This window comes from Nanorana parkeri, unplaced genomic scaffold (assembly GCF_000935625.1).
Source record: "Nanorana parkeri isolate BGI_ZX_2015 unplaced genomic scaffold, ASM93562v1 scaffold466, whole genome shotgun sequence".
NCBI lineage: Eukaryota > Metazoa > Chordata > Amphibia > Anura > Dicroglossidae > Nanorana > Nanorana parkeri.
Genome location: NW_017306734.1, coordinates 743,923 through 769,848, shown reverse-complemented (window position 1 = coordinate 769,848; position 25,926 = coordinate 743,923). Strand labels below are relative to the sequence as shown.

The 25,926-nt window shown below is 41.6% G+C and overlaps 1 protein-coding gene and 1 long non-coding RNA gene across 2 annotated transcripts in view; one reads left to right on the top strand and one right to left on the bottom strand.

The window, feature by feature from the left end:
• The window catches only part of ODF3L2 (outer dense fiber of sperm tails 3 like 2), a 15,084-nt gene extending 3,375 nt beyond the window's left edge, over positions 1 to 11,709 (bottom strand). Inside the window, exons 1-3 of the mRNA XM_018560566.1 lie at positions 11,658 to 11,709; positions 11,026 to 11,136; positions 10,444 to 10,551 (exon numbers count right to left, since the gene is read on the bottom strand). Of these exons, the coding sequence (XP_018416068.1) occupies positions 10,444 to 10,551; positions 11,026 to 11,136; positions 11,658 to 11,709 (271 nt within the window). The remainder of the gene's footprint in view (positions 1 to 10,443; positions 10,552 to 11,025; positions 11,137 to 11,657) is intronic.
• Positions 11,710 to 13,535: 1,826 nt separating this feature from the next.
• LOC108790341 lies at positions 13,536 to 24,968 on the top strand. The gene is made up of 3 exons (XR_001941445.1): positions 13,536 to 13,750; positions 22,125 to 22,130; positions 24,956 to 24,968. It is a non-coding gene; the product is annotated as an uncharacterized LOC108790341 (long non-coding RNA).
• Positions 24,969 to 25,926: the final 958 nt, after the last annotated feature.

Sequence of the window (25,926 nt, the reverse complement as noted above, 5' to 3'; positions counted from 1 at the left end):
GATTTCAGCAAATAATGTGGAATTGTTCAAGAAACTTTTGGACGATTTCTTAAGGGACCGTAATATACAGGGGTACAGGTACTCCTAGAATGAGATCCTAATAGGTTGGACTTGATGGACTAATGTTGGTGGAAAAAAAATTCCAGCACAAGGGGCGAAGGGGGTTCTTCACAGTAAGATCAGTTAGGGTCTGGAACTCACTGCCACAGGCGGTGATTTCAGCAAATAATGTGGAATTGTTCAAGAAACTTTTGGACGATTTCTTAAGGGACCGTAATATACAGGGGTACAGGTACTCCTAGAATGAGATCCTAATAGGTTGGACTTAATGGACTAATGTCTTTATTCAACCTCAAATACTATGTAACTATGTAAATGCAGTGCATCACAACGCATGGTAATACGTTGCCATGTGGTGTAGTATACTGCAACACATGTGTGTTTGCAAGGTACATTGGGGTGCCATTAACAATGAATGGCACCGTAGTTCATGAATAACAACATGAGTGCTCGTGTGCTGCGGCAGCAGTGAAATTACAATTACTTCTCTTTTTTTTTTAATAATTATTTTCTATTTTTTCTTAGTTAATTTTCTTCTACTGGGGGCTTTAGTAAAAAATCACTGATATTTCCCTTTTGAAATAGAGAAAGAAATTGAGGACACAAAGTGCTCAATCTTTTCTCTGCAGCCACAGTACTTAGCACACTAAACAGGAAGTTATCCGTACAGAGCACTTTCTATTCATTCACAAATCTAGAGATAGTAAACACAGCCATTCATGTTTACTATCTTTTGAATTATGAATGAACATTGGGGTGATCAGCACTGAAGATACCAGTGTCCATTCAAGACAGACAAAGAATCGGTAAATATGACAGACATAATTACAGACCCTCTGCTTGTTATCCTGAAAGATCTGATCTTCCCTTGTATATAAGTTGGCCAGCTCCTTGAAAAGGGTGCACTCCCTGTGTAACTGATATGCTGTTAAGCAGTTAGGCACAGTCATTGTAGTAGGTAATCTACCTAGACTCTAGGGACTCATCTACGTTTCTCTACAATTATTACAATGATATAATATGAAAGATCACGCATGTTGCAATGTGAAAGTCATAAAAAAAGTTACCATGATCTCTTTTCCTTTAAAAGGGCCCCTGGGAAAGATGAACATTCATACTTCCCTTTCTGTCATCCCTTTGATGAAAATCTACGGCTGTGGAAAACTCTTCAACATCTGAAAGACTAGACCCCACTGTGCGCTGTGGCTCAATCCGCAGGCTCTTATGTCACTACAGGACACAGTGCACAGAGGGATTCCAGCCATCTGACAAAAACGAAACTAGATTAAATGATGAAGGGTTTAGGTAGGTCTACTTTGGCCCTCCAGCTGTGGTGAAGCTACAAATCATATTAAGTATGGCAAGTCTCTGACAGCCACATACAAGACTTCCAGAGGCAGATGCATGATGGAATTTGTAGTTTCAGCACAGTTGGAGGGCCAAAGTTTTGCTACCCTTGGTCTATAACAAAGGGAGGATCCAAGTCAACACTCATCAGTATGAATACTCTCCTTTTAGAGAGACCCTTTAAAAAAATTCACAGGGAGAGGGTCTGTTTATGGTAAACACAGCAAAATGAATAGAAAACTAGTGCTCACTATAAATGATCTCACTGTTCTGTCTCTTTAAAATTGTTGCTGCAGTACTGCAGTATTTTGTCTCCATCTAGTGGAAGCAATACATAAAATACCACAAAGCTGCTGTTCACAATGGTGATCTACAGGCCTAATTCAGCAGTGGTTGAAATTTTCAGGAAGTGAAATACATTTCTTGTGTACTTTCACTTCATTTTGGGAACTATAAAATGATCAGACTTTATTCACAATAGTCTTTTGTTTTGGATCCACAATCCCTTCATGATATAACACATCAAGCAAACAAAGCCTAAAATAAATTTGTGTTAAAATAAATGTCTATAAATGTTCAAAGGTTTGCTATCGGGCTTCATTCATATGGGTCCTGACAATCAAAAACTTGCCCAGTGCTTTTCAATCACTAGCAGCATTAGTGCCTGTTTGGCAAGCGTTTACGGTGCTTCATGTGGGCTTTGCAAAGCTTTGGTGAAAGCTTTGTAAGCACTTGAAGCCTGGTATAAGCTGATGTAACCTCTGCCGAGTGTATTTATAGTTGTGCAGTAAAAGAGGAGTTGTTGTTTTCTGTGTTAGACTTTGTCAATTTTGGGATTCCGGTCTTCGTTGTCTTGCTTGTTAGATGTTGCGCTGCACTTTTTTCTGTAGGAACCACTAAAGCTGGACAAGGTAGAATGACAGGGGCGGCCTTTGGGGTGTGCAAACTGTGCAGCCGGCGCAGCTCGCTATGCCACAAGCTGCAGGCAGGGCCGAATTCCCCACAAGGCCATGGCCTTGGGATGACAGGGAGTAGAGGGGTGGCACTGCCTGCACCTTCTCCTCGGATCCCTGCTGCTCTCCCCCGCCTGTATAGGCAAAGGCAACGGGTATCCGAGGATAAATGAGTGCTGAAGGCGTGGGGGGGTGGGGGGTGGAGGAGGAAGATTGCAGAGCCGCTGGCTGTCAAATTCAGCATGGCCGAGTGGCTCAGTGCGTGGCCGAGTGGCTCCTGTCACTTTCAGGATGGCTGAGCGGAGGATTGGTAAATATGTGTAATATTTACTAATCCTCTGTGTGCAGCACAAACACTGGAGTAATCACTGATGTCACATGAGTCAATTATAATTTTTTTTACATTTTGTCATGGGACATTTAAAAAGACAAGATTTGTTTTTCAGTCTCTTGAATATGACTTTATGCCATGTCATCTCAGAAGCTATTAGATATCCTGTTAATCTAGATATGTTTACTCCTCTACCTGAGGTGTCTACATATTGTTAAATTAAGGGATAATATTAGTAGACATGCGTTGCAGAAGACATATAGAGGAGCTGGAAGTTTCACACTCCAGGTTTCAAATGCAAGAAAAAAAAAAAAGGGTATTTCCACAGTGGGGTGTGCGAGGACCCAGAGGGGAAAAGAAAAAAAGGGGGCTTTTAAGAAACAAGTCCAGACCTCGTGTATAAAAATCTTAGAAGTACATTTATTCAATAAATCGTTGTATACATTATTTAAGATAAAAAACGGAATACAAAATAATCAGTAAAAATGCTTTTACAAATGCAGGTTCACCGAATGGTGACAATACTGTGCAGTTACGATGTATATGGTTGTTTGTTATCAGAATGGTATAAACGCTCCTGTAAGTCCCTACATGTTTCGCCCCGAAAGGGCTTCTTCAGGGGAGAGAGACAATTCTATGGGGCATATGTGTCATATATGTGTCTTCACCGTCAGTTAGTCAGAGAAGCGAGAATATAGTGGAAAAACTGCTTCAAATACAAACAAGGGATTGGTTTTGTCAAGCATGAACCGCCACAGGTAAACACAAATGGAGGGATCGCGTCGGAGACAGCACCCTGTAGTCTTCAGGAAAAACAGGCAGCCGGCATACTAGACTTAGAGGTAGTGAAGTTCTGCTCTTGCCGTGTGTGGTGTTGCTGTTTCTTTCCCAGACATCTGGGAAAGAAACCTGTGGCGGTTCATGCTTGACAAAACCAATCCCTTGTTTGTATTTGAAGCAGTTTTGGACTAATCCAAACTTGAAAAATCGCTTTATGGGCTGATCCACACCTGATGTGTTGGGACTGTGCTTGCCACCTTTTCTAGCGCAGCCCCAATGCACAGACAAAATGCCTTGTTTACTGTGTGGAGTACTATTTTTCAGTGCAGCATGGTGCGATGTGTAGAATTGAATGAACTGTAATTTGTGACATTCCAATAAAGTTCTAAAAATAAAAGTGAATAGTAGATTGTGTCCATATTGGCACATCAGCACTGTTTCTCTCACCAAACACCAGTGGGCGTGCATTTAGCGTGACTTGCTGGTAGGAATCGACCCTTACCCTCTTCGTAATCCTAAATTCTAACAATAAAGCTACATGTAGTGATGCTTAACCATTTATCCATGTTTTATTAAACCAAAATATTTTGCAGTAACAGAGGAAGCAGTTTGAGCAGGATAAATAAACATATATTTTCCCATCCGTAGGTTGCAGTACTTCCTGAGAGATTCCAGGCCAACTGCTATGGTGTATCAGGTCTATTCTAGGACCTCTTTCTACTGAACATGGTCGATAGAGCACTCAAAGGATTCTGTCAGGGGCATTCTAATAGCATGCCCATACCTCAATTTGAACCTCTCGATTTGAAGGAGCAGTAGTTCTGCTACAAGGAGATACAAAGATGCTTGCATCTGTCACCTTATTTTTGCTCTAACCTATTGCTTACGACAATAGGTGATAATAGGGACATGGCTTAAACAGAAAAACAAAAGCCCAAATCTTGGCTTACACTTTCCAACTGGAAACAGATTGAGCAGGGTCTGCTGCTGGCCCAAGTGTCTGTAAGCCCTAACAACTACCTTCACCTTTTTTGTTACGTCTGTTTGACATTTGAAGAAATACCTGTTGATCTTGGCAGAAATCATGTGAGCTAATAACTTCCTGTGTTCTCTGCCTCTGCTGACTGTTATCAATAACATTGTTCTCTGAGTACTATAAAGCCATGTTCCTCTATGTTATGGACAATAGGAGAGGCTTTTGATTCAGTCTTGACAGTCTTGCCAGGAGTGCGTTTGCCATTTGTTTCACTTGTTGGATTTGGTGTGGGGCACACTTGGGGCTTCAGCTGCCATTGTGATGTACTAAGCTTCTAATGTATCCCTGTGCCTTTAAGGAGGATTGTCACTTTGTTTTGCCTGAAGAAGGAACCGTTGTGCGTTCCGAAATGTTGCCATACATTTTCGAGACCTGATTGGATGTCAATAAACAAAGTCTGACATTCTTGGAACCCAGGAGTGCTGGTGATTTCTTCGTTCTTTAAGTAGGAATGGGCTACCTCCTGGTGAATCTGCACCCAATTCATCCTTTGCTATACACTGAGTGGCCAGTTTATTATGACCACCTGAAGTTTGTAGGCAAATTAGCTATAATTAGCTATAATTTCGTGCTGAAGTTGCTAGAGGACCAAACCATTATAATTAGGGAAGCAGGTTGTTTACCACGACAGTAGAAGTGATTATTTTCTGAAGATATGGGTAAACAACGAGATTTAACAGCCTTTGAACATGGGATGATTGTTGGCGCGAGCCTTGGAGCGAGTATCAGCAAAACAGCAGAATTCGTTAAATGTTCAAAAGGGGCTCATTGTTAAAGTGTTTAAAGACTGGACTGTCAGCCGAAAATCTGGGTCTGAACGTGCGAATTGTGGCCGTCAGGGACTAGTCAATGTTAGGGCAGAACGGAGAGTGTCAAGGCTCGTACAAGACAACAGAAGGGCAACAGTGCAGTGTCAGATTCCTCGTATCACCTTTCAACATCTCGTGGAGTCACGAGGCGGCCAAAGGAAGTCATCTCGTGGAGTCATCTCGTGGAGTCATCTCGTGGAGTCATCTCGTGGCCCAACGAAGTACTGATGGGGTGGTCATAATAATCTGGCCACTCAGTGTATATGTTCCAAGATGGAGACTCTCATAGATTACAGTTAGGACCACACTACAAAGAGGGGGCTTGACAAGGCAATGTGGCGTCCACATATTTTTTAAAAGTTGTGCAACTAAAACTTGTTTTTAACCCTAATAGTTAGACAGTGGGATTTGTTTGATTGTTTGCTTTTTTTGGGGAGTTTCTGCCGGCTGGCTGGTAAGTGTGTTGGGAAATTTTTGCTTTTGCATTCAACATACACACAGGCACAGCAAGGCAAGGCTCTCTGCTCCCTGCTTCTTCTTCCTTCTATATCCGAGCCAGTAGATGAACAGTTGCTGGAGACTGCTCTGTCCCTTGTAATCTTATACGGGACAGGAAAATCAGGGGATCTGAGCTGAGAGAGTTGGAGCTGTTCAGAAACATGATGACTGTAAGTGCTTGGGCAAAAATGTAAGGAAATACTTTGCTGGGCAATGTATATTTGTTTAATCTGGATTCATTATTGAAAAAAAGTTTGAGAGTTTAATACTACTTTAACCGCTTGCTGACCAGGTGTTTAGACCCACTTCCTGGCCAGGCCATTTTTCAGTGTTCAGCGCTGCGGTACTTTGAATTACATTTATTCAGTCATGCAACGCTGTACTGAAATGAATTGTATACCATTGTTTGGGCACAGATAGAGCTTTCTTTTGGTGGTATTTAATCACCACTGCGGTTTTTATTTTTGGCTATACTAAGGAAAAATGATTGAAAATTTTGAAAAAAAACATTTTTTTTTACATTATGTTAGGAAACATTTATTATTACCCATATTTTTGGTAAAATATAAAAGTCGGGGTCACGTTGTGTAAATAGACACCAAACATGTCAAATTGTGCGCACCCGCAAAATCACAAAAAACTACCATACCCAAAACTGACCATAGGCGACGCTTTAAAAGCGTTTACCGCTCATCAGTTTAGTGTTATTAGTGACCCTATTACTGAAATGAATTGTATACCATTGTTTGGGCACAGATAGAGCTTTCTTTTGGTGGTATTTAATCACCACTGCGGTTTTTATTTTTGGCTATACTAAGGAAAAATGATTGAAAATTTTGAAAAAAAACATTTTTTTTTACATTATGTTAGGAAACATTTATTATTACCCATATTTTTGGTAAAATATAAAAGTCGGGGTCACGTTGTGTAAATAGACACCAAACATGTCAAATTGTGCGCACCCGCAAAATCACAAAAAACTACCATACCCAAAACTGACCATAGGCGACGCTTTAAAAGCGTTTACCGCTCATCAGTTTAGTGTTATTAGTGACCCTATAATTATTGCTCTCATTCCGACGTTTGCAACGATATGTAACATGTGTGGCGTAATGGGCACAATCGTCGTTTTCGCACGTATGCGCACCCTACGCATGTTTGCACACGTGTATGTATGGGTGGGGACTAGAAAAAACATTTTTTTTTTTTAAATTCTTTTTTATGTGTAACTGTAAAAAAAACATTTGGGGAAACTTTTTTTTTTCCACTTAACTTTATTGCTATCACATAGGGGGCTAAGAAACCCCTCTATGTGATAGCAAAAGATGTGACAGGTCCTCTTTATGGAGACATCAGGGGTCTCCAAGACCCCTAATGTCACCTAGGACCCCCCTGAAGAAGCTGAAGAAGCTGATGAAGCGGAGAGTGACACAAGAATGCGGAAGTGATGTAATATACATCACTTCCGCATTCTGACAGCGTGTACCGATCTCCATCTGATCCCCTGTCTGAGAGGCACTATGCTGGTCCCGGGCTCTCACCGGGAACAGCGGAGCCCGGGACCAGCGTGACAGCGGGATTGGGGGAGCCGCGGAGGGGGAGGGGCGCACATACCGGGACCTCATACAAGCGATCCGCCGGCTCTATAGTCGGCAGATCGCTTGTATGTTAACAGGCATCGCTGCCTGTTTTTACATTTTAGGACTTTCCTGCTCCTGTGCACCGCGCGAGGGGGCGTGGCTGAGGGGACGTCTAAAGACGCCCGCTCAGATCTAGAGAGCTCCCGGCCAACCGTTATTTTACAACGGCCGGCCGGGAAGTGGTTAAAGAAGAACTTTACCCACCAATTTAATGCCTCCCAAAACCATTACTTTTAAAGGCATGCCAACTGGCTTGCCAGTGTGCTTTTTTCAACTCTCAACCAAATTTTCAAGCCCTCAGATGGCTGGTGTCATAGCTGATCACATGTGCAGCACCATGGAAACTGCAATCCAAATAAAGGCTAAGATGATGCCTTCCTTGGCTGTAAGGGATAGGAGGTTGTAGTTCTGCTTTAACTCTTTATAAACAACAGTGCTTCCACACTCAAAGCAAATTAAAACTCACTGATTTAAAGGGTCACTCAACTTAGGAGTTAACATTTCTAAATGCATTTAAGTATCCTAACGATTAACACAAATGTATCCTATTTGTGTAACGGCTGTAGACCGTCAAATCATCTCTGAATTCGTGCTGACAGTGTCCTTCCTTCTGGAGGGCCTGCTTTTAGCACAGGAGCAAGTCCAAGGCTTCCCTGAAGGTACTCAATGGTTTGCAAACTGCTTATGAGCCTGAATGTTTTCTTTCCAAACTGATTTTGCTACAGTTGTCTTGGCCTGCACATGAATCAGGTGACTCTTCTGTAATCACTACCATAAAGACAAGCTTCATGGCTTTCAAAACATTTTATTGTATGTATACTGGCATGTTATACAGTTACCAGTAGCACATAATCAGAGACAGACAGTGTTATTCACTGAAGGTTGAAGAGTTTGGAGAAGGCAGTAGAAGTGAACAATCTAGGACAACATAGCTGAACTGGAAAGTGAGCTGAATTGGAGACTTTTTCCAGAATGTTTCTGAATTGGAGAAATTTGTCCTAGATTGTTTACTTCTCCTGCCTTCTCCAACTCTTCACCCTTTTGTGAATAGCCCTGACAATGTCCCTAACATCACCCTACACAACAGAGCAGCTCCTTGATTGTAAGAGATTATATCTCCTCACACAAAAGCTTTGCATCTGATTAAATCCTTTAACCCAATGTACTCCATCATCAGGTACAATTATGAGCATCTTATAGTCTTAGATATCAACAAATGATTAGGTTTTGTTAATAAACACGTTTTCTTTGAGAAGCAGACAGTAGTCATATCATCTAAACTCAATGGTTTAGAAGAGATGAATAAAACGGATATACCTTTGAGAAGCAGATAATAGGCATCTGATCTAAACTCAACGGTTTATTAAGAAGTGATAATCGGTGTAATGGGTCGACAACTTGAAAAAAATGAAAGCAAGTTTTATTGTGTTATTGTATGGCTTAATTCATCTAATACATGCAGTAAAAGCTTTAGTGTATTGAAGAAAAAAAAAAAACATTTTAAAGTTGTAAAGGAAAACCACACATGGTAACCATATGTTTTCTGTTTTTGTAAATTCAACCACTGATGGTTGGTCTAAGCTTGTCATAGAAGCTTTGGGGCCTGGGGTGAGGGAAGTGGGCAGCAGAGCCCTGCATAGCTCTAACCTCCTCATCCTTCCCCTGGGCTCAACTAGCATCAGTAGTGGGCTCAAAGTGTTTGAAGTTCCTGGGCAGAGGTCAGTGAATAATCTCCTTACTTTCTCTCCTCTGCTCTCAGGTATGCAACCACACTGACACCAATGCACCCCACCACTGTAAGGTCACTTTCCTGCTTATCATTACTGTAAGGGGGTATTTCCCCACTGGTCACCAAAGTAAGGGGTCAAAAACACATATTAGGCTGTTCCATATCCCGAGTCAGTAAAAGAACTTTGAATTTCAAGACATGATTTCAATTTTCAGGCTGTAAATCTTATAATAGAACTGACAAATATATGCTAAGTTGTATCTGTATTTTATTATCTATTTTTTTTTTAAAAGTTTTATGGTGTATGGTGAAAATTAGTACCCACATTCTGTTGGTCAGGGCTTGTTCTCCATGACTCCATGAGTTAAAGTGACATTAAAGTCAAATTTTTTCCCCCTCCCCCCCATGTTAATGTTAGCACTTACCTTAACCCCTTCGTGACTGACGACGTACAGTGTACGTCGCCAGCATCGGGGCTGTTTAAACAGACTCCCGGCGACTTTTGCCGCCGGGAGTCTGTTTAAACTTGTAGAGCCGACCGTCGGCTTTACAACAGAAGCGATCCTGGCGACTTACCTGTCCCCAGATCGCTTCTGCGTCCCGAAGAAGGTATCGCCGTTGTGTTGTGTTTTGGGGCATTTAATTAAATTTGTCACTAAATTTTGGGGTTTAATAAGGAGTTGCGCTAATATTGCGCAACATAAACATTTTCAACTACCACCATTTTATTCTATAGGGTCTTGGCATTCAGAAAATATATAATGTTGGGGGGTTTTACGTCATTTTCAGGCCTAAAATGTGGAATATAACATGGGTGCAAAAAATGAAAAAAGGGCCTCAGTCATGAAGGGGTTAAATGATGTCTCTTATTCCGATGATTTCATCTGTCCCTCCAGCGGTGCGGCGGCTCTCCAATCCAGCGCTGACTGCTCTGTCTCTCCGATCCAGCGGTGTCTGCATGCGGGTGCACGCGTCCATACACTTACCTTGCATCTATGCTCGTCTCCCGGCTGAGAATCCGATATGCGCATGCGCCTGCCCCAAGAGGCTTGGGGCAGGCGCTTGGGGCAGGCTTTAGAACCCCTTTAAGTACCCCTTTAAGTAGGCTGTTTTTAGTACCTTTTTTTCTGTTAGCTAGGTGGAGTATAACAAGCTTGCTATGTGCTCTTTGAATTCTAGTTACACCCATGAATTCAGACTATTGTACAATGTTCAGAAAACAAACATTTATACTACAAAATTATTGTTGTTTGGACCTACCTGCTGATTTGCCTCGGGCCAACATAGAATAAGCAGGTCCAGCACTGCGGCCATAGCGTGTCAAGCATGGTTCCACATAATAACGAGGTCCCGGGCTAGAATCATGAGCTAAAGGAAAGCAACATACAGAAATACATTGGAAACATCTAAGCAGGACAAACAGGCGTAATAATTAAAGATATTTTACAGTACCTGGACAACGCCTTACAGAGTTGTTTTTTTTCCAATGACATTAGTGCCTGCCTCAGTGAAGCTTACAAACTAATGTCCCTATGGTTAAGCATTCATGCATATTAGGACCTGTTTAGAAAAAAAAAATCTAAACTATCGCAATACAGTTTTCAGAATGTAGAAGAGAAGCACTTTGTAAAAATCCATGAAAACATAGTCAAATCTATAAACTCTATGCAATGTAAGCTATTGCTAACTCTACTACTACTCTTCGCTACACTGAATTGAAAATGCTGTGGCCTTCGAGAACATGCATGGAAAAGCAAAGAAGTAATTACATGTAAAACATAGATATAAATTAGTGATTTTTTATCTACAATAATTTGTAGGTTCATTCATTAAAGATCATACCAGAATGGCTTGTCCGTCCATGGAAAGAATAAGCTGGACTGGAATATTTTGTATAGTCATGGCCTACAAACCCCACAGTCGGCGGCAGGTTGTAACGTCCAGGACCAGGACCTGGTGTAGAAAACATTGCAAGAGTTACAGAATGAAGGAGTGGTATTTGAAAAGCAGGACAGAGGAAACTAAGAATAGTTAACTGGATCTTCAACCTCTTGAAGAGTAAAAAGGGAATTTACTCTATTTATTGTTCACCTCTTTTTTTGGGGGGGGGCTAACCGTCTTCACACTTTCGGACTTCTTGCCTAGTTGAGAATGACGTCTCCCAGCTGTCTGCAGCCTCCTGAGACACTCAGGTCATGCATCCCAGGGGACGTTGGCAATCTACCACATATGCACCACAATTTAAATAGGTGCAAAACTTACAGATGTGCAATATTTTATAGCACTAAATCAGAAATAAAATTAAATCAGTCTACTCATTGGTGAAAGCTGATCTCTGGTTGTTGTGTGTTACTATAAAAAAAACAAACCACAAAATGTTGCATTATCTAACTGAATAAGCTCCAAATTGTTTAACCAGAGAAGATAAAAGTTACATAGTACATGGTAATATCTTGCAAAACATCCTCACCTACCTGTTTCCTTAGCTGCAATCATTGGTGTTTTTCTTTCTGTGTGCTCTCCCATTTTATCCAGTGTCAGCTAATTATCCTTGTTTCTCCCTTTGTAGAAGCTCTTGCAAAGGAACAAAATGTACCCAGAAAGCTTAAGAGATCATACAGAGTAAATATCTATGGGCCATAGAGAGTATGTAAAAAATAGCAGATGGATTTTACTCATTAAATGGGTGCACTGTTTGATGAACAGGAGTGTCTAGTCAAGGATGTTCCTCTGTTATCCTGTAGGTCACACCATGGTAATGTGACCTGAGGATGTTCTAATATGTGTAAGCTTATCCCTGTGCTATCTCATCACCCCCCTCCCAAACACACCCATCAGCCCCTCTCATACGGGTTCCAAGTCACTGGAGCAAGAACACCTTCATTATGATGGTTCATGAATGTAACTTAACCATTCTCTGCCCTGTTCACCTAGATTAGAGATCATTAGAAAATAATAATGGATTAAAGGCCCTAGTATAGGAAACTATGGCGAAAATGACTATATACCCTTTCATGGATCCATTATATATATATTGATCTTCCAATATTTGCACTTTTAAAAGATATAAATGACAATCAGGCATTGTGTGGACTAATAATGGAAGCTGTCGACACCACTGCTGGCTTATTCATGGAACTGAACATATTTATAATTTTTTCCCAGCATGAAAGAAAAATCTATTGTTTATAACAATTAAGATTTTTGGATAAAGTTATTCCAAGGTCACACACACAACAAAAATATTTGCAATGCTTTCATATGTTCTTTTTTTATAGGTTTTTCATAAAACTAAAACTGTACCTTGCAAATTCAGTACCCGGTCCCAATATATTTCCTGGGAGCTTTTTGTCAATAAGGAAGCTATATTTTTAGAACACTATGCCTAATACTGTATATAATGAATTCAATATGATTGACCATTCTTTCACCAGCATCCAATTCTTTTAAACTGTTTAACAGGTCATTGCAGATTTTTTTGTATGAATAATAATTTGCTCCTTTCTGTGTATACAATATTCAACAAGAAGTTAGCAAAATGTTTCCTATCCTATCATGGAACTTTGAAGATAACAGTGCTTTTGGTTAAAAAAAAATACTGTAACTATCCAATCACCTCTGTTTTCTACTACACTGCTTATTTAACTAATATTGTATATTCGGGCCTGTTCACCCTATTGCGTTAAACGTATGTTTAAAGAACCCCGTAACCTCATGAAAAATAGTTTTCCTTTTAATCTATGAAACTCTGTACATGAGTGCTTTGCATTACATTACAGTGCATTGAGTTTTTGAAAAATCCTGCTCGCTGCATCTTTCGCATGGTTCCTGAAAAATGCACGTTACATTGTAGTTATGGTAACCGGGGTAGAGCTCAGATTAGGACCAAACCTGGTCCGAAACCTGAGCTCCTCCAAACAAGTAAGTGCTATGGGCATGTCCAAACAATCAGCTGCGGGTCAGGCATTCCCCTCCCCACAGCTGGATGTAAGCAAAGGGGCGGGATTGCTTGTGCTGACATCATTGACCTTATATGACCACATAGCCATATTAGGTAAATGTTATTTATCAAATATAGGCAAGTAGCTATTTATGGTCAATGATGTCACTGCATGCCACCCGTTTGCTTATGTTGAACTGCATCTGGCGGAATTCCCTGCCTGCAGCTGATTAAGCTTCCTTCCATGTTTGGGAGGAGGTCCTGCTGGGTTCAGAGGAGATCAGGTTCAGACCAGGTTCGGTCCAAACCTTAGCTCATCCTTAATGGTAACATATTAAAAATGCACTAAAAAAGTAAAACAATATTTTTTTAGTGCATTTTCATTTTAATATAGATGCAGTTGGATGAATTCTGAAAAATATAGGGATATATTGTCTGCTCAGATTCAGACAAATTCAGCAAAGTTGATTGGATGGCACTTCACTTTACAGATGGACAATGACCCAAAACATACTGCAAATGCAACCCAGAGGTTCTTTATTGCAAACAAGTGGAATATTGTGCAATGGCCGAGTCAATCACCTGATGTCAACCCAAACGAGCATGCATTTCACTTGTTGAAGAAAAGTCCCATGAACAAACAACAACTGAAGACAACTGCAGTAAAGGCTTGGCAAAGCATCATAAAGGTGGAGACCCAGTGTTTGGTGATGTCCATGCATTCCAGACTTCAAGCGGTCATTGCCTGCAAAGGATTCTCAACAAAGTATTAAAAATGAACATTTTATTTATGATTGTGCTAATTTGTTCAATTACATTTGAGCCCCTGAAATAAAGGGACTGTGTGTGAAATTTTTTGCAATTCCTAAACATTTCATATGATATTTTTGTTCAAGTCCTTGAATTAAAGATGAAAATCTGCACTTCAATTGTATCTCCATTGTTTCATTTCAAATCCATTTTGGTGGCGTGCAGAGCCAGAATTATGAAACATCTGTCAGTGTCCAATTATTTCCAGACCTAACTGTAACTATCTTCAAATGCAAAGGGCCCTTAGTGACTTCTGGGAAGTTAGAACGACACAGTGCCATACAAGGCATGTTTCCAGAAGCATGAAACATTAAACTGAGTAAATGTTACGCTCACCTTTCAGAACTAAGTATATCTCTCTCGTAAAACTAACCAGTACAGCTCTCATAGAACTTCTACTATAACTCATCCTCTTTTCGAAAATATATTCATAGTACTTAGTAATACAAGCAAATCCGCACTACATTTTAAAGAGACAGCTATTAAAAGGAATAATCATCTGATCTTACAATGCATATGGTCACATAAATACATGCAACACAGCGGTGCTTTCTGATGCAGCCATGCTGTATATGACAACTTGTGTTTGGTGCGTTTGTCAATTTGGTTCATATTTTTTTTACTTTGTATTCTAGAAAGAATGGGGGTTAATTTATACAATTTCACTATAAGCCGTGCAGATGCCATTCGCATGACACTAGCATCCCTAGCTGACAAGTAAAAATTATTGCTTATGTGTTACATAAGCAACTTATTCATTTCTGATCAAATTTGTTACTCTAGGGCAAATGTTTACACTGTATATATACCGTGTTTCCCTGAAAATAAGACACTGTCTTATATTTTTTTGGGCTCAAAAAAACACACTAGGTCTTATTTTAGGGGTAGGTCTTATTTGTTTTCTAATGTACAACAATTTGCACTTATTCATGTAGAAAAGTCTACATGTATTCATGTACAAAAATATGATGATCAGGGCAATTAGGGGTGCCGTACCTTTCCAAGAGCAATGTGATAACCAATCGCTGGCCAGAATGAGCGAAGAGCACCTTCACTATCGATTCCTCACAGGCGGAGTGCATTCGGTATCACTCTGCCTGTGACAGGAGCCGGCGCTATAGAGGAAGCATCGGCTTATGCGGCTCTGCTCACTCCGGTGCCGCCTCGCTTCCTCTAGCACTGGCTTGGTTGGCACCGCTGATTCTCTCCTGCGGCTCTTCAAGTTCCCCCTTATGCCACCACCGGCCGTGGGAATGGTCACAACTAGGTCTTATTTTCGGGGTAGGTCTTATATTTTAGCAATTCCCAAAAATAGTACTCTGTCTTTGCCACAACCGGCCCTGGGAATGGTGACAACTAGGTCTTATTTTCGGTGTAGGTCTTATTTTCAGGGACACAGGGTACAGTGTACAGTGTGTGTATATATATATATATATGTATATATATATATATATATATATGATATTTTTATGAGGTTCACACATTTTTCATACAGTATTCATGAATATATCTGTTGTATTGTTTTCTAATTGTGTATACTTATAAACGTATAGCTATACATACACATTTTTAATGAGAAATTTATATTGTACATTGTTCTCCAACCAGCTAGAGTTTTCAAGACTTTCTATTCACTATTCCACACGGAGGACCCTCCATGAGTCAACCTGCCACAGTCCTACCTACCACCGACAAGGTTGGTTGGTGGTCAGTGGTGGTTATTATAAATGCCTATTTACAATGGTGATCTGTATTATTGCTCCCTGTTGTAGGGGATTTTTGGCTGCATGTCAGTGTTCTAGGGGGCCTTTTATGCATCTCATATGCTGTATGAATTTGAGTTGCGCTTTCACATTATGGGAGCTGCTGGTAGCTGAATGGTGGTGGTGAATGAAAACTTTTGCACCATCAGAACAGCAAAGATCAGATTTCAGTCTGTGATACCTCCAAGACCACAGATCGTTATGTCTGCATAGTTACATGTACCATGTATAAAGTACTAATTCCTTAATGTTTTGTATTTGCAGTTTAATGCAGAACTGTAGCCAGGTTATGGATATTCAAACATTTGCATATTCTTAACAGGAAATAAATAATATTTAACCCTTTCACTGCCACCCACGTAAGGCTTACGCAGAACACAACTGTTTCCAGCTGGCCACGTCAGTAAGCAGTACGTGGGTGGCTTTTACTGTTCAGCTATAAGCTCATAGTCGCTTTAGCAACCATGAACTTATACCAGAACTGTTCCCCCGACAGTACCCTTTGAAAGAATAGCTGTCGTCAGAGGCTGACAAGCCGCTAATGACAGCTGTTAACAAAAATCCCGCCCCCCGCCAGCACCACCCATGCCCAACTGAAGCAATCTAAAGCCTTTTCTCCCCGCCTGGAGCCATTCCAGGCTGGTATCTATTTCTCCTCGGATCCTCACTGCTTTGCCCTGCTTGTATGGGCTAAGGACAAACACTGGAGTGATCAGCTGATAATTTTAGTGTTTGTAAACAACTGGGGACACATGGTACTATGTGTCCCCAGTTATGAATGGACAGGAAGTGCTTTACATCACATCCTGTTCATTCCTGAGTTTCACTTTTTTTCTCTTTTCCATTATTGCTTACTGATATGTCATGCCCTACAACTCATAGTTCCATCAGACTGTGTTTTGACTCATGCGTGCTTATAAACTTTGTTGCTGTTCTTTGTTCTCTTTAAAAAAAAAAAGTTTAAAACTATTGAAAATAAAATATGTTAGTGGAACTGGGGGTAGTCTGTTCCCTCCTGACACTTTGCTTCCTTAGGTCAGGCCCCCGTGTATTTTATATACAAGTCCAAGCATGGGAATGAGGCCATTGCAATACCATGTGTTTATTTTGAATATTTTAGTTTAAAGGAGAACTATGAGGTGAGTGCTTTTCACTCGCCTCATAGTTCTAGCCGACCTGTGACAATGAGACTGTCACAGGTCGGCTCAGTAGATCGGGAGGTGAGCGAACACATGCCGGTGTTCGCTCACTTCTCGATCCTGTCACGGCTCTCTGCCGTGACAGGGGAGGGCATGGATTCCCCCCCTCCCCGCTCCGATAGCGCTGACTGGCGGAACGGAGGGGAGGGGGCGGGTACAGCTGGCTCTGCCTCTATATAGGCAGAGCCAGCTGTCACTCACGCAGCTGGGCGGATCTCGACATCGATGTCAGGATCCGCTCCGGCTGCAGCGTCTCAGTATACCGCGAGCTGTAGCTCGCGGTATACTGAGCTTAGGGTGACGGGAGGATGCTAGTTTGTGTCCTCCCGTTACCCTAAGGAGAACTATGGGGAAAACCCCTGACCCCATAGTTCTCCTTTAAGTAGATAATCACTGTTTTAAAAAACTAAATATGAATGAATGGAATACAAACTGATGAATCAAGGGCATAACATTTATAGTGCAATTAAATCTTTAATGATGTACAGAGTATTATAGAAAGGCTAGGCTATGGAGAGAGAACAAAACATGTACACACAGAATACTTTGGTACAAAAAACCATCACCATGGCAACCAAGTTGACTAGTAAGAGTGGCAAATCCTACAATGATTCCTCAACGCAATGACTACTGGGGAGGCAGGCTGGTATAAATAGGGATTTGGGTGTGAATAATATGAATTATGTAGCCTCAAAATCGAATTGACCAGATACCTATTTTTGCTAAATAAATATACATCACATTTGTGCTTTGCCTGTAATGATATTTATGAGAAGTTTTATTATGTGAGCAAAGGACAAATATATTCACAGGACTACTGTTAGGTGTAAATTAAATGCCCTGGGAATGCTAATGCCATTTTAATAATACTAAATGTTACTAATCAGATGTGGCACTGGTGACAATGTTGCCACCAAGTTTTTGAAATATAAGATGTGATATAATGGTAACGCAGGGATCTCAAGTCTCCCTGATGTTCAGGGAGTCTCCCTCTTTTAGATAGCGGCTCCCTGACGTCCGCGAGAGAGGCATTTTCTCCCTGAAAGGTTCACTCTGAGTAAACCTTTCCGGTAAGATATCACTGGGTAAGGTTTCAGAGTGAGGCTTGCCTCCTGGAGGAAGGTCATGTGATCTCTAGAGTAGCCTCAGAACGAGGCTTGGCTCTCAGAAGGAAGAAGCTACTTGCTGCACAGAGAGGGCGGACATAGACTACTATTGAGAGCAGGTACAGGCACTGCTGTAGGGTTGAGAGAGTGCTGTTAACCCTTTGTGGATAATATAGAATCAATTATATGTCCTGGTAGTTATAGAGAACATTTATTTTATTTGCTGCCCATAGCAACTAGTTAACTCTGTATCAGAGACTTTACTCCTCAGCGGTTTTTTTTAAAAGGTCTTGGGCTGTCTAATAAATTGTGACCTTTACACTGACAGATACTTGAATATCAATTCACAAATCTGATGTATATATAAGTAAATATATATTACCATTATTATTTCTTTTATATTCTGACAACGGCCGCTGTAAAAAAAACAAACAGAAAGAGCACCTCCCTGAAATGAGACGGGAACCTCCCTGAAATAAGGTTTTGCAGGTTGGGATGTCTGGTAACGTATGTAATTATAAATATTTGTCTCTTAAACCATTTTATAAAATTTGTCATTTCTTATATGACCATAATAATATTCTAAAATATGTATGCCTAGAAACAAATACAGTGATTTTTTCATATATCCACAGTTGTTCAGAGAAATATGGGTTAAATATGGGACCTGTCCATTTGTGGTTGATGAGATCACCAGCTATACCCCACTCCTTTGTTACATTATTCTTTCAGATAGGGAGCTCTCATTCAGCAATAGTCTCCCCTCGGGTGCGGATGTGTTGACCAGGTTTTTCTTTTGATATAAATATTAGGTGGTTATTCACTATGGAGCCGAAGGATACAGTCATAGCTTCGGCTGATCCTTCAGCTCTCTTCGGCCGCCTCTGCCCTTTGGTTCAGTTGAACTGAAGGGCTGCTGTACGGGCTACTCACTATAGCCCGTACAGCAGCCAAATATTTTTTAACTTTCTTTTTTTTTTCTTTTATTTAAACTATTTACATTTTTCTTTAACTGTCCTATTTTCTTAAATTTTTTTAACTTATATTTCAACTTTTTTTTAAAATCCATTTAGCTCTTTTTCTATTCTGCTCGGTACCCCGGAGGTACTGAGGCGGCATTCGGCTATTCTCCTACTGCCGCTCGGCCCCTATCAGAACAGGGGCGAACTGCACACTCATAAAAGCAAGTCACAATTGTTGGCAGAGGATTATCAAAGTCTTAAGGAGCAAGACGAATTAGTTTGCATGTACTTATACAAAATTTCCCCAATATTACCGTGTTTCCCCGAAAATAAGACACTGTCTTATATTTTTTTTGGCTCAAAAAAACACACTAGGTCTTATTTTCGGGGGAGGTCTTATTTTTATTTGTTTTTAATGTATAACAATCCAAAGTTAATGCAAATCCAAATAAAATAATCCAAAATGGCAAAGTTAAGAATAGGGTGATCAGGGCAATCAGGGGTGCCATACCTTTCCAAGAGCAATTTGGTAACCAGAAAAAGCGAAGCGCGCTTTCACCATCGATTCCTCACAGGTGGAGTGCATTTGGTATCACTCTGCCTGTAACAGGAGTCGGTGCTACAGAGGAAACATCAGTTTATGCGGCTCTGCTCCCTGCAGTGCCGCCTCGCTTCCTCTAGTGCTGGCTTCATTGGCACCGCTGATTCCCTCCCGCATCTCTTCAGGTTCCAACTTATGCCACCACCGGTCCTGGGAAAGGTCGCAACTAGGTCTTATTTTTGGGGTAGGTCTTATATTTTAGCAATTCCCAAAAATAGTACTAGGTCTTATTTTCGGGGTAGGTCTTATTTTCGGGGAAACAGGGTATATATTTCCACAATGTTGTCATCACTATCAAAAGTCATAGCAAAAATGTAGTTAGACAGCTCCAAATTGTTTTGGAAGATGGTAGTCCACTAACCTGACATAGGTCTGTTTTCCTTATCCACAGCGCACGTGGGAATCCCCCCCAAACGCTGCAGATAACTTCCTGTGCCTTTTTATGCATGGCGTGTACCAATCATTTGGCAAAACGTCACACACAAAACAACCCCAACAATGCGCATGCTCAGAATGGTATCTATGCGCTAAAGGGCAGAAATGAAAGACCGCCCAACTCTGGCCACTTCCTCCAACCCTGAGCGTCCCTCAACCAGATGCTCCACCCTTCCATCCCATCCTGAGAAGTGAATACATCTGAAGGAGAGGAGGGGAATAGGTAGGAGGGGAGCCAGTAGTTAAGCCCTTCCCATGGCACAGCCTAGGGAAGGGAATAAGCGCTGCACTCCATGAATATCATGGAGAGGAAAATGTCTTTACTGGGTTCTATGGGGGTAGCAGTCCCTTTTAGCTCAAAGATCCACCTGGTCTCATGTTGAAGTATAACCCTATCCCAACCACCACCATGGGGATCCTCTGGGATGTGTTCCAATGCAAAAAACTTGATGGCAGAAGTATTAAAATTGTGGTAAATACCAATATGGCGACTAATGGGAGATGTAAGTTTTCCATTTTTAATAAGATAGATATGATCATTTATCCGCTTAAAAGAAGGTCAGAACGTTTTCCCAATGTAAAAACAGCCACATCTGCAATACATTAGGCAAACAATACCTCTGGTTTGACAAGTTATGTGTGAACAGGGATACCATGCTTTATCATTTGGCACTTTTATGCTTTGTCCCTGATAGATCAAGGAGCAAAAATTGCACATTTTACATTTGAAATTCCTCTTAAGGCCCTCTGATTGGACAGTGGGTGTGGGTACTGTAAAATGACTATGGACTAATCGATTTTTGAGTGATTGGAATCGTCCATAGACAACCCCAGGATTTTTGGGCACAAATGTACCCACTTTTTTATCACTAGTTAGAATATGTGGTGGGCATCATTCACCATGATGAGGAACTGAATCACTGGATGACGTGATTGATGATGGATGTGCAAAGTGTGACTTTTGGGCTTTTTAACATTTGTTTAAAATAAAGGATTTGTCAAATGTCTGGGTATCATTATTTACACTTTTATTGTGAATGAGTAGGGGTACTATGTGCCCCTTACTCATTTACATAGGGAAGTAAGCAACTTTAATTTTAAAGGAGGCTTTCAAATTCCAAATAGTCCGAGTTGTGGGGAAGGGGTCCTTGTCCTCATCAGCATGGGGACAAGGTGCTTTGCCAGGGGGAACCTCCTGGTAAGACACCCCCTTCATGGAGAAGCCTGGTATAGTTCAGGAGGGGGCACACACACATCCCTTCCCCTTTCCTGCCCTGCCAGGCTGCCGTTCAGATACGAATCTGGTAATTGATCTTGGTGTGGGCTGAAGGGCTTGGTATGAGTTTTGTTGAGGGAATCTCAAGTCTCTTTTTTGTGTGGGAGCCCCTTTAAATCCATACCTGAAGAAGGACCTGGCATGGAGTCTGGAGGGAACCCCACATTGCTTCTTTTTTTGTTTTTGTTTGTGCGGTCCACCCTTAAAGGTGAACTATGAGGTGAGTGCTTTTCACTCACCTCATAGTTCTAGCCGACCTGTGACAATGAGACTGTCACAGGTCAGCTCAGTAGATAGGGAAGTGAGCGAACACATACCGGCGTCACCGGCGTGACTGGATTCCCCCCTCCCCTGTCCGATCCTCCAGCGCTGACTGGCGGAACGGATGGGGAAGGGGGCGGGTACAGCTGGCTCTGCCTCTAGATAGGCAGAGCCAGCTGTCACTCCCGCAGCTGGGCGGATCCAGACATAATTGTCGGGATCCGCTTCAGCTGCGGCGTCTCAGTATACCGCGAGCTGCAGCTAGGGTGACGGGAGGACGCTTGTTTGTGTCTTCCCGTTACGCTAAGGAGAACTATGGGGAAAAGCCCTAACCCCATAGTTCTCCTTTTAACTTCTGTAAGAGCCCCCCATCTAGGGTCTGCTACAGATGAAGGGAATCAACTGTTTTATTTACATACAGGATAAAGCGACCGGAAACTGTTAATTGTCAGCAATTTAAATTGCATTTTTTTGTAAATGTCAGTTTTGCTGTAGTTTATGAACATACCACAGACACTTCTCCTCTGGACTGACAAGACGCATTGGCAAATAGGCAAATACAGACACAGGCAGATACTGATCACTCAGAACTGAGTGATCTGATTGGCTGGTCGCGTGTTGCTGCTTTGTGATGCCTTCATTGCCATTGCATCGCGCGCTGTGATTGGCTGGAGATGAACTTTTTGGTCTCACGACGCTGCGCTACGCACGCTGTCGCCGGGCAGAGCGGGGGATCGGAACTCACTAGACACACTGCAGGCGAAGGACCGCAAGTCGCCGCTCGCCTGTGCGCCACGCTGCTTTGCCTGCGGCCCGGTACCATTTGATCCACTGACCGGTACCGGTCCACGGCCCGGGGGTTGGGGACCACTGCTATACATCGCACAGATGCGCCTCTTCTCAGTCAGGTTCAAGGCATCCCCCAAGCTTGTTATTTAATGAATTGTGCACTTTTGATGTAGCTCTTTAAGCATTAATAAAATCAGAATTTAAAAAAAAAATATTTTGCTTTGGCACCAGCACCATATGACATTTGTTTGGCAATCCTTTGCCTATTAGCCTATAGGATTCGCATGACATTTCTGTTTATCATTGTTGACAAGTTTCATCTCAAAGCGACTGTTCCTATAGGTTGGACTTGATGGACTAATGTCTTTATTCAACCTCAAATACTATGTAACTATGTACCTATTAGTAACTGGATTACTAATGAGACTGTTCACCTTACATATTAAATAAAACTGCATTTTTTGCCCCTTAGATTCAGGCACCTACTTTTTAGAACTCTTTTAGCGGCTTTCTGTTGAACTCGGAGCTCCCCTTCTATTACTTCTTTCCAAGCATAAACCACTGGGTCTGTCTACCAATGACAGCTTTCACCACAGCCTCCATGATGGCATTGACTGTCTTCACTATTGTCTCCCACAATGTGTATGGATTTAACTCTCCCTGGTAACATAAAACTGCTTTGAATTACTATGCTTGTTAACACTTCAGAATCATTTGCCTTCAAGAGACTAGTTTCTCCTCTTGTTCTAGCCCAAGTCACTCTGCTGACATCTTTCTTTGCCTTGGGGGCCGCCCTCGTGTGGGTGAACCTTGAAGCACATGGATGTGCAAATGCGAATCTTTGGGCACTCCCCTGATTCCCATCTCAGTCATGGCTCCAATCCATGAACTCATTGTGCCACACAACATAACGGTCTTGAATGCCACTAAATACTTCAGTAATGGGATTTTGCTGCACTTACCTCTACAGCCCAAACATGAGCTCCTGAGGGTTGCATCCCATTGAAAATAAGATCTATAGCTCTGCAATCAAACCTATAGCTCTGAAATTAGCAAAGCTTGTGCTCCCTGCTGATTTAAGAGTTCTAGCTATGACTAAGTAGGGGGTGTGTTAAACCTCTGTAAAGAGACAACTGTTTCCACACAGAAACTAAGGGTATCTGCAGGATGCTGTCAGGGGACTGGCTTTTCTAATCAGGCTGTCGCTGCTTTCTAAAAGAAAACAAACTGGCATTTGTTTTGATGCACTTGGCATGTATTTAGCTGATTTAAACTTCAGTTCAGTTGGGCTTTAAGTTGCTTTTGCATTCAATTTGACATATATGGGAAGATAGAAAATACTAAAGCAAACAAATGGATTTCAATATAGACTATAAATTGCTAGAAGGTAATACAGTGTTACTAAGCTCCCTGCCCAGCCACTGCACCTTTCACACAAACAGGCGCAGCTGTTGACTATAGAATCCACCCACTAGCTGCTCACAATCAGCAACAGAGCTGACCTAATGGGGAACTAGAACCTGAGCATCCTCATCGGGCTCTGCCAACCCACTGTATAAGTCCTGGGCTGCTGTGTCTGATTCACAGCAGGCAGGCTGTCTATTGACTACAGAATCCGCCCACGGCCTACTGTCAATCTGCAGCAGAGCAGACCTATAAACTAGTACATCAGGGGCAAGGGATGCTGGCTGACATCATGATGTCAGCCAGCCTGCCCTCCTTACCGTCTTGTCTTGAATTGTATTGTGATTGTAATGTCTTTCTTATATTGTAAAGCGCTGCGCAAACTGTTGGTGCTATATAAATCCTGTATAATAATAATGATGTCAGCTAGCATCCTCAGCCACTTTGTTTACATTTAGCTGCTGGCTTGTCCTAGCTTAACGGGGTTGGGGATGCATAATTGGTTGCATGGATTCTGGCAGCCTGGTGTCCTAGCAATCAATGAACAGGAAGTTGTCAGATTCATAATAGATTCCAGCACATACCTGACCATCTATGAGCACTGACGTCTTTCTGTAAGCAAGATCAAAGTTGACCTTAATACTGTCAGTTTTCCAATCTGTAAAATGGCAGCAATTTGTTTTGAATCAGTCACAATCATAGCAATAGATTCTTACAGTGGTGTAATTAATAACTACCTGAATCTGTCACCAGTGTCGGTTAAGTTACCAAAACTAGTGACAAGGCTTTTTTGAACTTGGCACAGGATGTTTTAAAGGTCTATACCACCAGAAACGTGGCGTTAAGCCCTTACTGAATTACCCCCGTGTGTGTCCACAATCAACCTTCTTAAGCTAGCATGCCATGAAAACATACAGAAAACAAATGGTTAAGATACGCGGGAGGATATTCAAAACAAACTGGCTTTCTTGGACTGTTTGGTAACAGTAGAAGAGGGAAGGAGGCTGGAAATGGAGGTCTACCGAAAACCAACACACACTGACCAGTACCTGCTTTTTGACTCCCACCACCCTCTAGAGCACAAACTGGGAGTCATCAGGACTCTACACCACCGGGCAGAGAAAATTCCCACCAGAACAGAGGCCAAGATGAAGGAATTCAAACACCTCAGGGGGCCATTAAAACTTGTGGTATCCAGACTGGGCTTTTGTCAAAACAGAAAGAAGAGGAAAGAATGCCAAGAGTACCAGTGAGAGTGAAAAGCTTGACAAACGGAAGAATTTGGTCACCCCATATGTAGCTGGGGTGCCTGAGAAACTCAGAAGGGTTTTTAATAAACATCACATCCCTGTCTGCTTTAAACCCAGCAATACATTGAGGCAACAACTGCTTCAGCGAAAAGACCCAACACCAAAACACAAGATGAACAACATTGTGTATGCAGTCCAGTGCAGTGAGGAGTGCTCAGAATTGTATGTCGGTGAAACAAAGCAGCAGCTACACCAGCGTATGGCACAGAATAGAAGAGCCAAACCCTCTGGTCAGGATTCGGCAGTGTACCTACATCTAAAGGAGAAAGGTCACTCCTTTGAAGACAGTCAAGTACGCATCCTAGACAGGGAGGAGGACGAGTTCAAAAGAGGTGTGAAAGAGACCATTTATGTAAAAATGGAGAAGCCAAGCTTGAATAGGGAGGTGAGACATCTATTGTCTGCCACATACAATGCTGTTTTAACACCTCTCTCTGGTCAGGTTAATAACACCTCATAGACTCCAATTATGCAAATGCAATCAACACATGGTTGTAACTAACAGATTATGTGGATTGGAGCAACATTTCCCATATTTATTCCCAGATAATTTTTGTACAAGTCATTCTGAATTTAGAAAGCTGGTCAGATGACCAGTGAAACGTCTTCAAGAAAAAAAAAATACAGCAAGTCCAGTTGCCTTGACTTATTTTTTACAGATATACCATGACCTGGATGAATGAGAACCTTCACAGACAAATGCTTAAGGGCCCACACACTAAAATTATCTTTTTTCTAGCACGTAGGGCTTTGTGTTTTTACAATACACGGAATTGTTTCCTTTTTTTAAAATATTTTTTCACTTTATTGAAATGTCAATGGGACATTCCATTCAGATGTATGCCTAGCAGCAGAGCTGTGGTGCATAGAAACAGATGAATGGGGAC